General features: G+C 34.3%; 1 protein-coding gene across 5 annotated transcripts in view; it reads right to left on the reverse strand.

Annotated features, from left to right (window-relative positions):
• Positions 1-12,717, reverse strand: part of EYA1 (EYA transcriptional coactivator and phosphatase 1) — a 164,410-nt gene extending 151,693 nt beyond the window's left edge. For 3 of the 5 annotated variants that reach the window (XM_058528875.1, XM_058528874.1, XM_058528873.1), the window contains exons 1-3: positions 12,394-12,717; positions 7,311-7,360; positions 5,617-5,744 (exon numbers count right to left, since the gene is read on the reverse strand). In XM_058528875.1, coding sequence (XP_058384858.1) covers positions 5,617-5,740 — 124 coding nt within the window. In that variant the 5' untranslated portion in view covers positions 5,741-5,744; positions 7,311-7,360; positions 12,394-12,717. Of the gene's footprint in view, positions 1-5,616; positions 5,745-7,310; positions 7,575-12,393 lie in introns of those variants that run through there. The other 2 variants (XM_058528872.1, XM_058528871.1) reach the window with 2 other exon arrangements.
• Positions 12,718-15,513: the final 2,796 nt, after the last annotated feature.

Consider the following 15,513-nt stretch of genomic DNA (forward strand, 5'->3'; position numbering starts at 1 on the left):
AATTATAATTAAGTCTATGGTTTTGAAAAGTAGTAAGAGTCAATCCTCTAAAAGTTAACCTATTGAGGCAAGATGCTGTGCACGAGCAACACCAGGAGGAAATGTCACACACTCACACACACAAGAACTCCAAGACCAGAGGATAACTACCCTGGGGAGTTGTCCTTATAATGAAGTCTTTTTGTCATGAAAGCCTCTGCCGTTGGTCCTTTTACAGCTCTGCTGTTTGCTAGGGAATGGTGTTCGCCATCATGAAGGCACCCGTGTTTAGCATGAAGGTATTAGATAAGGCACTGGTAGATGATGGAATCACATCTTCTCTCCATTAAATAATACAGTGATTTTAAACCCAGGCTCTGGACTCAGACAGAAGTCCAGATTAAATAATACCAAATACCATTGATCAAATGGTATTTGATTAAAATACCAGGTCAGATACCAGTGGCACCAATTACAAACTATGTGCCTTTCAATTTGGCATTTAATTTTCTAAGACTCATTTTTCTCATGTGTAAAATAGTAACAGTACTATAGAAGGGACTGTTGTTTACATATGGTCTAGAGGTTAATGAATACAGAGTACCTAGTAGGTTCCAAGTGTGCTACAAGTTTTACTTATCATCCTCAGAGCCAGCCTGATGTAAATTCTGCTATTATCCCCATTTTACAGATGAGGAAACTGAGCCACACAGATGCTAACTTGCCTGAGCTCACACAGTTAGCAAATGGAGCTGGAATTCAAACCTAGTCTCTTAACCATTATGTTGGCAATCTCAAAGGAATTTTCTGAAGATTAATGAAATAAATCATGGAGAATAGTCAGCATAGTGACTAATAATGTTATTCATAAAAATTAGCCATTATTATTATTAATTAGCAATAGGCATGTGAAAATTACTCTCATACACTATACAGGCAAAACTAAATCCTAATAAATTATCTTGCTCATCCTCTCACGGTTTTTGCTAAAGAACAACCTATAAAAGGCCAATTCTGTGGCTACAGACAAACTCTAAAAATGTCATTTAAAAACTCCTTAACTCACAATGTCCCTTAATCTTTCAGAAACTAAATCATGTGCAGAATGTAAACAATAATAAAATTATATTTCATTTTTCTATTGACACCAGAACATTTGACCACAAATATATAAATATAGCCTTTAAAATGCAGCCTCAAACCATAATTTTATACACATTCATTCCAGTTTATGTATTTCTCATGAATAAGATTTCTTAAAAATATTCTAGTTGGATATAACTGTACTTTAGTAAATTAAAATTACAGTGAGAAAAACAAATTTAGATAATTTTTTAGTGTTCTAAGCTTCACAGAAATGATAAAACAACTTTAAAATAACTTCTGATCATATAAATTTGAAAAACTGAATTAACCTACCATCCTAAAATAGGCAATACACAATTAAATAAATCTCAAAATGCAGAAAATACAGCCACCTAATTCAAGATTGTCTCTCTCATCATCTTGGAAATCTGATATACCAATTCAAAATTACTATTTGAATTACCCTCAGAAGTTCTCAAACCCTATTTGTAGTGAAGATTCTAATGCATCTGGTTTTATGTCACTTAAAGGCAAATTCATCTGCTTTATGACAAGTTTAAGCGTCATCTTGAGTTTGCATCTAAATTTACAATAGAGAAAACTTGGGATTAGAGCTCTTAGTTCCGCTCACTCACACCTCTTTTTTGCCCTTCCCCAGTCCTCACCCTCAGACAACCAAAAATAAACACTCCAACTAGCAATATATGAACCCACCAATCTGAGGCTCCCGTGGACTTAAGACTACCAGAGAAAACAAAGATGGAAAGAATCACTGCTTTGCAAACAAGGCCTTAATTAGGTACGTAAATAAAAATCCTTTTACTGCTCCAGCCTTAAGTCCTTCTGAAGGAAGGTTTCCCAACCATTTCTCACATTTACACAACACAAACATCAACACACAGCCTCTACCAACGCCTGAACATATACCCACACACTGGAAATCCTCTCGGATCTGACACTTTAATATTTATCTAATAGAAGCAGCACCACCAAAAAGCCAATGTCTAAAAAATTATGCTCTAACAATCTCTCTAATAAGAAGTTTTCTATTCCATCCTGGCCTGGAAGACTAACAGCCCAAAAGACTAGGAAAAACTGGTAAAAGAAAAGCCACAATTGGTGTTTTCATAACCGTCCATCAGTCTCGTCCAGGTCAAGCTTTAATTGTTTAATAGTAACTAAAATATTTATTAATTCATTTGGAAACACATCACTTCTAATAGTGCTTTTCTGAACACAACTCAAGCATTCCTTTATGCTACTATTTTGTACTTTTACCTATTTATGCTTTATATTTCAAAAATTTAGAAACTGGGTGAAACCAACAGTTAACTGCAACAATAATGATTCACAGAGAGGCTGGAACAGAATATAAAAACATGAATCGTTGAAACTTATGAAATATGAAACATTCAAACAACGATTCTAACTTAGGAACATTTCATCTAGGAAATAAAAAAGCACAGAATTTGAGGCTGTAGCTCAGTGTCTTTCTGTCTTTATCCCTGAGATGAACCATGAAAATAGGCACTAGCCTGTGAGTACAGAACCTACAAACATTGAGTCTTATGATAATTTGGCAGCAGACTTAAGAAGAAACTTAATATTCTCTGCCTCTCCATTCCATTCCCTTCTTGTTTGTTCTTCAGATGAAGTTATGGTTTTTGATACAGGAGATTTTCATGTTTTCTTAGCCTCATTATAGGGACAAGCAGTGGCAGGAAGCAAAAAAGGCTCTGAGTGAGACAAGACAACCTATAAATGCGGGCAGAGCCAACAACTATGTCAACTCAATGGAAGTTGTGTTGACCCAATTAAGGAGACTAGTTTCAATGATGGTATATACAGCTAGAAATATTTGTTGTGGAGATAGAGGAGGTGACTGATATTTTAAACACTTTTAAATTTTAATGAATTTCTTGTTTTTCATTCCTCTAATTCATTGGTAAACACTGCTGGTTTCAAAATAAATAAAATTTCAAAGAAGGAATAGGAAAATCTATAATGATTACATCCCAGGGAAGCTTGCCAGATATTACGAATTCACTAATTTTAAGCTTAACTCCTCTAGTGGTGACTGGGAGGAATGAAACAAACGCATTATGGAACATGTAAATAGCATGAGAAATTGATTCACAAACTTAACAAAAACCCAGAACTTTCAGAGAGTATTTGGATCTAAACAGGCATGTAACATGGATCATGAAGAAAGTTTGGGTCTACATTTTCCAACTGTATACTAAAATAAAACAGAATATCCCAGTAGATTGACTAAGATTCCATTTATTTTTTGGATAATTTATACCGATGTGTTCTAACTTCACTTTCTAACTACCATACTCCTTGTCAAGTACACCAATGAAGAATGCCTGAAAACAGAGTGAGATGAGTAACTGTGTATTTGTCTAAAAATTTCATTTCCAAGACATAAGATAATTAAGATTTTTTTAGGGTAAGGAATAAGTTCCAAGTGTTTCTCAGATTGAATGGTTCAGCAGATTACACAGTTATCTAAAATATTTTATTATTTGAACTTATTCTACTTATACAAAAGTCTTATAAAATATATATTCCCGAATACGAATATGATATCAAGCTATTAAATGTAAATACTCAGAAATACACTGTCGCTCCACACGTCCTTAAAAAACAAACCACTCATCACTCACACACAGCCGTCCAAGGGGACAGTCCCCAACATATACTCTGTTTCCATATTGCGTGGTTCTTATTTTGTAGGAGACAATTTGCCAGTAAATGAAGACAAAATGAAAACGTCTTACCCCTACTTCATTTCTTCACATATAAGAAAATTAACTATCATTATTTCATAATTACTCCTACCAATATGCATTAGTATATACCATTAAACAAAACAATCTAACATACTAAGTCTTCTTTATCTTTAAGTTACTTTAAATGATCTTATTTGGACTTCTCAGTGATGAGAACGACCATTATAGGTTTGCATCTATGGCCCCTCTGACACTCCCATCAGTGGCTGCCTGCACCATGACGCTGGCTCGGGGCCCGCCAGCCCAGGGCCTTGCAGGGGTCTCTGTGACCGTGCACACACCCAGTCTACACCATGCAGCAGCCATGTTTCCACCTGAAGCCAAATGCCAAGGGAGAGAAAAAAAGACTGCCTGCTTTTTTATTTGCTCTATAAAATCTACCTAAATACTAGAATTGCTTTCCTATAATTTAAATTTCTTTTTGCTTGCCTATCAAAATGGGAAGAAAAGAGTTTCCAATGAAAAGGCATTTTATTCAGAGATGAATTTTTTGCTAGATCAACAAAGTTTCTACTTTTGACAGTGACCATTTTTCATAAACACTGGTAATGAATGTACTCACTTGAAAAGGAAAATATAGACTGTTTACACGTTAAAAAACAATCATTGTTGGTGATTAAAAAATAAGATGTCTCACATCAGAAACAAGTGATTTTATATTTTTTCTATTGTCATAAATTTCATGACATTACTAGTTGCAAAAGGTTTCACTAACACGTATTGGAATACTGCACCAAACAAACAATTTTATGGCATTTAGTTTTGTATATTTTTAAGAACTGTGATAAAAGATCACCATGGTGATGGGGAAATGATGGTTGTTTATGGATGGATTTCTAACATGGATAATTCATTCAACTTCTAGTGAAACATGCTCTAAGTTCATCAAGGTCCTGGGGCTTAGTAAGGAATAAACAAGCAAAAATATTATCTGTGAAGTAAATTTTCAATAGGCTAAAGTAGAAATAAATACAATGCAAGATGTAGCATATCCTTCTATACACTAAGGTTTTAAAAATATGCATAGCACCTAAATAAATGTGCGTAACAGCTAATAATACATACATATAGTCTTACTTATATGTTTAGACAGGAAAAGTAGGTATTTATAGTTACATAAAATTTACATAAATATTCATGTGTTAATTATACAAAAATAATTCTAACAGTACTATGTTAAAAGTATACTATTTAATCTTTAAGAAAGTAAATTTCATGTATCGTCGAAATAAGCTTGTATATTTGTAAACAATTTTTTTTTACTTATTTATATTTTAATAGCCAAAGCCACTAGAACACTAGGCACACAAATTATTTTATTGATATTTAGAAACAATCCAGTCCAATGTTACATTTAAACAAATGTGGTTATATTTAGCAACAAAAGGGAAAGTAAAGGACATAATCCCGAATTTTCATTGCTCATAGAGCAAAACAATGCCAATTGACACTGTGCTGAGGAGAATATCAACAAGGAGATAAAACACACTCAAAGGCTAAAAATGTTATACACACACGTATATATGTAAATATATATCTATGCAACATAAAACCAGTCTATGTAATGTTATAGTAACCTAGGAACGTGCAGCTCCTAACTAACGGTGAATACTGATTCATAAGTCAAATCACCTAAAGGGGAAATAGAACAGTAGTTTCATGGATTTGACAACTGAAATCACAACCACCTAATAACAAAGCATAGACTGACGAAGAAACAAGGTGCAAAGTAAACAGTGAGAAGGCAGACACTCACCTTCGGTGCCATTGGGAGTCATGGAATTACTATTTATATGAGAGTTATCGAGTTTGGGACCACTGGGGGATTCACCACCAGCACTTAGACGGCTATGCGGGCTGGTTAGATCCTGCATTTCCATAGACCTAAAGACAAGAAGCCTTCCGTTTGACAGATGGACCAAATTCATAACACCACTATTTAATGCGCTAATGACTTGACACCTTCTTTGCAACACGTGCGCACAAAAGTCCCATTGTATCTCTTTTCTTAGACTCAAACTAGTTCATCTTACATTTTAACTTCAGTCATCCTTTCATAACGTGTACTATTGAAAGATGTCATTTGCCTTACCTATCCAGCCAAACATTCACATGGAGTCTTAAAAATCTCTTTTTTTCTCTTATCTGGCTCATCAAGTCACAAGATCTAATGAGACAATTACATCTATTTTAATTTTCAAAGAAAAATGCAGTCACACTTTTCTTTTTATATTGAAAAAAACCAAAGGCAATAATTTTCTAAAAGAACAGACAAATGTGTAAACAGCTATCATAAAAAAAAATCACTTTTCTGTGGAATCTGTTTCATCTAATAAATTAGCACTAGATACTCCCTTATAATTTACCACCCAATTGTAATTTAATGGGTCTCCAAACCAAATAAAACACTTGAAGCCTATAGTCCAGTGACAGGGAACGAGATAGTCCTGATGCATGTGTTTACTCTGGCAAACTGCTTAATTGTTCCTCTGTTTCCCTTGAAACAAATGCAGCATTAAAACATTATGATGTCGGCTCACTTGTTTGCTTTGTGGATTACATACAGCGTGCCCAATTGAAAAGGGATGAGGACAACATACAGTGAGCCTGTGAGCATTAGCACTCGAAATACCTCAGCTGTCACTTACTCAGGGAAACAAGAACAATTCTGCTTCACTGCTGTAACTTTGCATTTTTCCCAGATAAAAACAGTTAAATCCCCCCTGAAAGTTCTCAGACCCAGCAGTTACTTATTCTCAAAAAGGTACAGGAGCCACTGCTCACATTCACAATTGCAAAACCATCCATTTATATTTAATATTCTACTAATGAAGAGAGGACAGGGTTTATTTAAAGTCACTAAAAACACACCTAGATACCATTCTGTTTTCTGACAGCCAAGTTTTTGAAAGTCTAAAGCCTATTCATTTTATTGTAAACTTTAGGTGTTTTCTAAAAAAAAAAAAAAAAAAAGTGGGGGGTTAATGTTACATTTATGAAGCTGAAACTGCTCCTCACCCCCAGCAGGTCAATAAAAGCTACAGTCATTTCAATTTCGAGATGGCACTTAAACTGACTGTGAATATCAGTTTTTAAAACAGCTTAACATGAACCATTTTACTTCTAAAGTGAGTTTTTACTTCCCCAAATCTTCTGACTTCAAACTAGAAACGGCTTAAAATTCAGTTTTTCTCTCCTAATTCTCATTACACATTCACAGTTTTCCTAACACCAGAAGCTATAGCCCCATAATCATTTTCAAACCCAGGCTCCTATTCCCTTTCTATATACTTAAAATTTTTTACAAGCACACATACACACAAAATGTTAAGTAATTTCCAACCCAGGCTGTTGCTATTAATAGAAATAATTAAGAAAGGCTAGACAAAAATAGATATGGGTCACAGAAAGGTAATCTCCAAAAATGTCAAGTATCAACAATATCCTTACCTGCAACTTGAGGAAACAGCAACATCTGAACTGGTTTGAGATGTCTGCACCTGTGATCAGGGGTAAAAAAATTAGAAGCTGTTGTTACTCTGCGGAAGTGTCAGCTCTTAATTATACAGAGCACAGGGCTGAGACCGACAATGCTCTCTTTTAACCAAAAGAGAAAAAGGAGGATACTGCAGCAGTGAAAGGCATATTGTCTTTAAGTTGAGGTCTCCACTGTTGTTTCCTCCTGCAGGTCTACCCTCCTCCTCCCCTTGTCAGGGGGGGAGGCAGCCAAATGACGGGATAGTGATTCATCACTGGCCTATGACAGCTGCAAACGGGATTACCCCTCCCCCAATCAACATGCAAAGCAGCCTGGCCCAGGCAGCTTGGAAAAGGTGCTTGGAAAAAAATAGCTATTAGCAAAATGAGTGTGTTTCACAGCGGTAGTTCAAGCATTAATCGGCCAGCATCCTCAGAAGATCTTTCATCTTCTGCTATCACCAGCTGAAATAGAGTTCCCGCCCACGCCTTTGACTCCTGACAGTTCTTATCCTTATCAGGATGGTTTTCTCCTATATTTACTATTTGGCATTTAACATTCAGGAAAACAGCTTCTGGGCAACTTTCGGGCAATGCTGGACTAAGTATAAATGGCCAAAGGAACTTCTCATACCCGAAGTCACATCACTGAGCAATGTGCTCAATTACCCATGCAAATTTCAAATTCAGTGACTGCTTATTCATCACTGCCTGGTAAAACAGAAAAAGCAGTTACCTTTTTAATTTTCCATCTTTTAAAGCAGGAAAGAGAATGGAAAGTTTAATAATATCCCAGTTAGCCAGAATTTTGGTCTCTTTGTCTCCAGATGAATCTGCATTTTGGGACTTCACCGAACAACTACCTTAACGTGCAGCCTTTGCTAGTTCCTGCCCCTCCTCCAGAGGCAGCGCCAACTGCCAGCAGGTGATAAACTCAGGTGAGGGTGGGCTGCAGGCTTGCAAGGGCAGGCTAATGCCTCACAGTAAAGAGCATTCTGCATAACGTTTAGAACGACTCAGAATTCCAAATCTTGGATGTGCATTTTCATTCAACCTGAACTGACATCAATTAGGGTTACAGAACAAAGATGAGAATTGGAGCATCTCAAATGGCATTCAAGTTATCCAACCAAATATCTTCTATTGAGTCCTGTTATTTTTTAATTATGATTTATGAAATTAAGAAATACTACCTTTTTGGCAAGAATAAAGCATCGTTAAAGTCTAAATATCTTGGTGTAATGTTACATGAAATTTCTAGGTATGCTTTTCTATAATATGTGCAGGACGAAAAATTTTTCAGAGATGCCTGAGTATTAAATGAAAATTTAATTTTAATGCCTGCAGATATGTTATTTTGTGATAACAGCCTTCTGCAATTTTTGTTAAAACTAATGTTCTCACACAAGATTAAATGTTTTCCTTTAGAAACTGCAACAATATACCTCAAGGATAAATTTCCTTTTTTTTTTTTTCCTTTTATACACCTGGAATAAATTATAGGTGAGAACTAAGTTTTAAGAACTTTCCTGGCTTAATTACGTGAAAGAGTAGGTAAAACACACTTTCTGTTAAATGTTAAAATACGTTCCTATTTTAGCATTAGCTAGATAGCATAATCATAGAAATATAATTTTAGTTTCATTATATACTTTGAAAGCTTGATTATACTTATATTTGAGGTTTAACCTATCATATTTAAATTTCAATCAAACTGTTACTAAAAAAGTGAACTTCAAAATAAGAATTATTCTAACACGTTTTCTCCCTGAAAAAAATGCATTTTCACAACATATTTCTTTTATGCTGGCTCGACTCAGTTTCTACTGTACTTTCATACACTACAATTTTTGGAAGTCCATATCCATGATCTTCATTTCATTAAGTATACTTCAGATATATTCTTTTGTGTCTCAAGGATTATTTAAACCATGTGTTGTGTGTTACTGTATTTAAAAATGACTCTTTAATCAAAATAACTTTAAAACAACTAATCCTCACTTAGGCTGGTCAGCTGAATCCACATCGAGGTCCAGGAAAAATAAATCTCCTCTCAAGAATGCGAATGCAGACAACAATTAGACACAGATGTGAGCAAAATTAGTTACAGTTTACAAAATGCTACACTTCACATGCTTTTAGTTTTTTATGTGTAGTACAAGATTACAGTGCAGTAAAGAAACATACTCTTATAATGACTTATCTAAAAAGAACACCTATTTCTGATTGGTGTTGATTTTCTCTTATGTTGGACAATATCTCTGGAAGTTTCTGTGTTTTAAAGGTCTAAAACGGTAATGTGTTTCAAAACTAATTAGGCATATTTCCATTCAAAAGAGAAAAAATTATTTCATGGTTTTCAGAAAAATGCTATTAGGCATTCAGTAAGCTCACATTTTCTGCTTTACATCCATAAACTTAATGTTTCTTGTCTTTCCCTAATCTGGTATTTTTAATTCAAATACTCCTATGAGTGCAAAAATATTTCCCATAACATTATAAATGGTCATCTTATATTACGATGAAGTCATTTCACTTTAATGCTTTTTAAAACTCTCTGTGTAAAATACCCATAGTAGCACACTGACAGAGTTGTGAAAATACAAAGGGAAAAAAGATAGCAGAACTTCTTAGAATTTAAATTCAAGAATCCCAAACTAGTAACTTTGACTTCTGATTAGTTAATGAGGTCTTTTAAGTTTGCCTTTTTTCTAATTAAATTTATAATTCTTCACAGATGTAACTTTTGTTGATGTTCAATTTGTCTCTCTCATTTTGTTAAACCTCACATAGTACTTCGCCAATCCATTGAATAGCCACATTAAATCTGTTAATACCATGCTCTTCAACCCCAGAAATTATTTCCAGAAGGCAAACTTGCTTTGAGAGATCATCAAACAAGACTTAAGGTACACATTTTATCACATTTTCCCTACCACAGAGCTCAGGATGCAGAGCAAAATTCGTGACTTTTGCACTGTTTATTATACTTTGCTAAATTACAAATCAAAAGCATCTGACAGAAGATCATGTATGAAGCCAAAAAGTTAATAATGTTCTGTGAAAAGTAAACTGTAAATGGGAAAGGATTCTAAATCTCAGCAGCACAGAGCAAATAAAATGTAGGTACTTGTCTAAATTATGGGTTTTCCATAGGCTTTTTTGCTTGCTAGAAGCAATTTTTATAAAATGACTATAATTTTAAACTTTTTTTCAAACTAAAAAGAAATTTTCAAAGTGAAAGTACTGAACTTATCTAAATAAATAGAGTTGGCAGGCAAGCTAGTTTTGCCCAACCACAGATCAACCTGAGTGCTCCCAAATTTGAAAGACAATGGTAATTTTCTAATCAGAATGTATTTTAATGTGCCTTAGGCATAAATCTGCTTTTTAATCAGAATATATTCTTGCTAAAATTCTCCTCAATCAATATTTCTAACTACACTGTCAATGCTGTAATAAAAACCTAAACTAAAATTGAAATGAACTTCTAGGAAGAGGTAGAAATGCTTTAATACTATTACTGATTTTTAATGTAATATACTGTATTATTTTTTTAAGTATCTCGTTTAAAGAAAATGACAAAAGAGTCCCCAGGAAAACAAAAACATATTTAAATGACACTGATTCTACCTATAATTTTAAAGGATTGTTTTCAAAATTGGCATTTATTTAAAATGTTGAATGCAATACTTTGATATCTGATTAAACGGAAGTGGTTTTCTTCTCGCTGCAAGTTTTTTCTTCTTTCCAATGTATTCTTATAAGATAAATTTTCGCATTCAAATGGAAATTTTCTTTTGAGAAAATCATTTATCATGTCTATGAAACTCACGTAGCAATTGAGTTCCTCTGGCACTCTAAAACTGAACAGTGGCTCAATTAGGCTTCTCTGTCTGTCACCGCGAAGAACTTGGAGGATTGAAAATCCATGGCTGCTTTCTCACTTACTGAACACTTTGGGCCTTAGAAGAACTCTAGCAGCGAGAAAGTAAAATATCAAATATTTGATAATGTAAAAAACCATGACTATTTATGTATGTGTGTCCTCAAAACCTGAATGGTGGGCAAACGGACTCACACAAGCCTAAAATAAAACCCACTCTGAAAGATACATTAAAAAACAATCCCAAACCTATAAAACTACACTATGTGCTTAAATACCGACTTTTTGTACCCCTTGTCATTTTAAGAAATGAAACATAAAAACGCTTGTCTAAATTCAATGACAGCTCTGAATTTACTGAATTCTTGCAAATGCTATGCTTAAATGTGTTCAAAACTCCTCCCTAGAAATATAAGCCCATGAGTCATTAGCAATTCATATACTGATTTTGAATGACAAATATTTTTAAATAGTAATTCAAAAGTTTAAGAATCTTGTTTTTAATTTCAAAGTCCTTTCAAGTCATATAAAGTGTCAATAAGTGAAAAATATATTAATTTGGTAAATGTTTATTATTTCACCTTTTGAAGATGAGCCAGCTTAATATAATGTTTGGGAAATTTGTTTATTGAAGCAAAAGGATTTCCTTCCTTAAAAAGTGATATCAATTTATTTTTGTTATCTGTTGTCCTTTCAAAATGTGAATTCCTTCTTCATTTTCTCCTATCAACCTAAAATGTGTAGGAAAAGTTATCTGTGTATTGGAGATATATATATATACACTGCTTTATTCAATATCACACAATAATAGTTAAGGTTTGTGCAGCAATTCAGAAAAGAGATGAAGAAATCTCCCTCCAAGAATATAGCTGTGTTGTTATATTTATTTATATACATCACAAGAGTAATTGTTAACAATTAATTTGTAATTATCTCTTAATGATTCTAATCGCTCAGATAATTTGGGGGTTAAGAAATACACTTTTATGATGGAACCCTGTGGCTAATAAAGTACCAGGTACAAAGTGTCATAATCTTCCCGATGCCCTCATGTTTTTATTTTAAAACAAATCAAAACAATACTAAAAGCGCTCCTGTTATCTTGGGCTTTGCCCACAGGCCAGCTGTTGTCAGTCACTACAATTTTTCAAACAGTCAGCTTGTACTTACAGCGCTTACATCTGCTGCGTCCACCAGTTTAATGTGCTCCTTCGAGTTTTCTGGTTTAGCAAACCTCCATTCCTTACATAGTTTTGCTCCTGGGTAAGGACGCGGGAGGGCTGCTAGGAGCTCTCGGCGGAGCCCGGCGCTTCTGGAAGCGGGGCGCCTCCGGAGGGGAGAGCGCGGCCGCGGGGACGGGCGCCTGGCCGCTGCTGCTCGGGCTGCCGAGCGACTGAGCGAGATCGCTTTCCCCAGAAACAAGACCGCCACAGCGGACGGCAACAGGAAGGCTTCGAGTCGGAAGTGGCACTGGAGGGTTTCTAGCTCGCCCCAAACTCCAAGCCATCAGCTCCCACCGTTCTGCTTAGTAACCGCTCTGAGCCCCGCGCTCTCTCCCCACTACACAGCAGCAGCAGATAGCATCTGAGAACCCCAGACAAAGAAACGGCACAATCTCATCCCTCGATTTGTTTGCGCAGCCTTGTAGGTCTGCCCGTGGAGCCTCGGGGCTTTTTTTTTGTTTTTGCAACGCAAACCACAGCTATTCTCTCGTCCTAACCTTATTGGTTTAAATGCAACAATTGAAGGGAGCACTGCTCTGTCTGACTCAACCTTGCTGCCTAAAAAAAAATTTATTATGTAAATGAACGCGCCCCTTGCTATCTGAATCAACAGCTGTGTGAGAAGAACTTCTCTGAGACACTGTCAACACACATCTCTTGCTACAGCAGCTACCAATTACGAGCTTTGGGGAGTAGTCACACGTTATCTTTTATACTTTTCCAAAACTTTTTTCCAGGCTCTGAAACTTGGAGAATCAATCCTTTTCAAAAGATTTTTTCCAAATGTGCCAGCTAACAGGTCTGGGGAAAATAAAAAATAGAATGGCCATTTCCATATTAAGTAAGTAAAGGGAGAAATAAAGCAAACGTGTAAAGTATTATCAGTTTAACCATGAAAGCCTGAATGGTGATTCTGCAATGATTTCTAGAATGGCAAGTTTTACATGAACAATTTTTTTTGGCTATGAACCAGATAATATTTCAGTGTAGATATTTTTAAATGATTTTTGGGGAAAGATTTATTTTATCAAGATCTCTTTCTTTACAGTCTGTTCTTTAAAAAAATTCTAACAACTCAGAATCTGCACAATCATCTAACCCTCAGCGAGTTGAGCTATTCACATTATGACTAAACTATAGCTTTAGTTTAAGATATTTACTTACTATCATGTTTTAGGCAAATAAATTACTTCAGTTATTAGATAAATGACAACCATTATACTGATTTCAAATATTTAAAGAAAGCATCACTTATGTGACTAATTGTTATATTTTAATTTGCCAGCTCTATACCATAGTTCAAATATAAATGTTTATTTTGATTCTACTCACTCATCAAAACCAATTTTGTACTCTAAAATAAAATCTTTATGCCCACTGGATTTTCCTTAAAACTATTTTGTCATTACCGATAATACTATTCCACGTATTTAGTCTTTTCATTAGTAATAAAAAATAAATCTCTTTTTTTAAATCTCTCGCTTTGGTATGAAAAAACATTTTTAAAATTACAGTAACTTTGTAAATGATTTTATAATACATATCCAGATCATCAACTAATAAAACAGATAGACACATTCTTACCTTTACTTTGCTAATTTGTAAATGAAAGCACCCTTCCCATGCAAACAAAACAAAAAGCTTCTAATGACCAAAATTCAATATGGACTTCCCCCACTCTCTCCCCTGAAAGGATGCCAATCTAAATTCCTCAGAAAAGAACGCTTTGTCAAACCTAAGAGACAGCTTAAACTGCAAACTCACCTAGGATTTCATTTTGTATGGTACCGGCAAGGAATCATGGGTTAGTCATCTACCATATTTGGGAAGCCAGGTCAAAAATCAGTTGATTGCTCTTGGATCTGTTCATATTTGCAGCAGAAATAGAATTACATTATCACCTACAGCACTTTCTCAGATCAGAAGGCTCAGTTATTCAATATACTAAGGTATATATGCAGAAAATAAAATAGAGCATATAATGGAGGTGTCTAGTGCCCTGAGATAAAATGTAATGTTACATTAATTCAATCTATGATATCACACACCTGCACAGTAACTGCTTTGGTTATCATATTTATTTCTAAGCTCCATATGTATGCATGTAATTATGTAAAATTTGAGGTGCCAGTTGGAGAATTCAACCCTGTTTGAAACTTTACGTTAAGCTATTGGACCCATGCTTCCTATAGTTTAAAAATTATTTTAGATATAAAAGGGTAAAATATTATTTTTTCATCCATGAAAGATTATAATGGCAAATCCAGAAGGCATAAAATATATGAAGTCATAACAGCAGGAATATCATCTAAAGCATCTGACTTTTATATATAAATTATTTGCCTACATTATAATCATATGTATCATATTACATTAGTTTTTATATTGAAATTCAATTATTTTTATTTATATAACCAAACAAGATACCATTAAAGAAATGATGCGTGTAATTATGAAGAAAATTATGAAAACCATGATGAAGGTAATGTGACCACTAATTGATATGATATAGGCCATTCTTCATAATTATGTAACAAAGAGCTTAGTCATTGGCTAAAAGAAATATTCATGTGCATATATACCACTTTTAAATGGTTTCCTTTTCTAAAGCAATATTAGATGAATTAAAAACAATCACTTGCTTATCCATAAATTTTGTCTGGTTACTACTTCTGAATATCAAATAAGTAATAATTACCGTACAACTTACACCAAAAATCAGTTATTCTCAGATAAATAGTCAGAATGTAAGCCATTACTAATAATATCCAGTTTGTAGTGTACTGTTAACTTCCTATTTCTAAATTTTCACCAACTATAATTACATAACCATATACTTTAAGGATCAAGGTGTCCCCTAAAGTCATACACATTACAAGAGATATTAGGGAAAAAATCCTGAAAATTTGCCATTAGTAAAGACAGGTAATAGTGGAAAACGTTACTCTCTGATATTTCCTGCAGAAATTTTAACACATAAACATATGAATAGAAGTAAAAATTTTCTAATATGCTTTTTCCCCAGTAAAACAAAAAATAAAATATAATTTTATCTGTCTTATCTGGA

This window comes from Diceros bicornis, chromosome 33 (genome assembly GCF_020826845.1).
Source record: "Diceros bicornis minor isolate mBicDic1 chromosome 33, mDicBic1.mat.cur, whole genome shotgun sequence".
In the NCBI taxonomy this organism is placed as follows: Eukaryota; Metazoa; Chordata; class Mammalia; order Perissodactyla; family Rhinocerotidae; genus Diceros; species Diceros bicornis.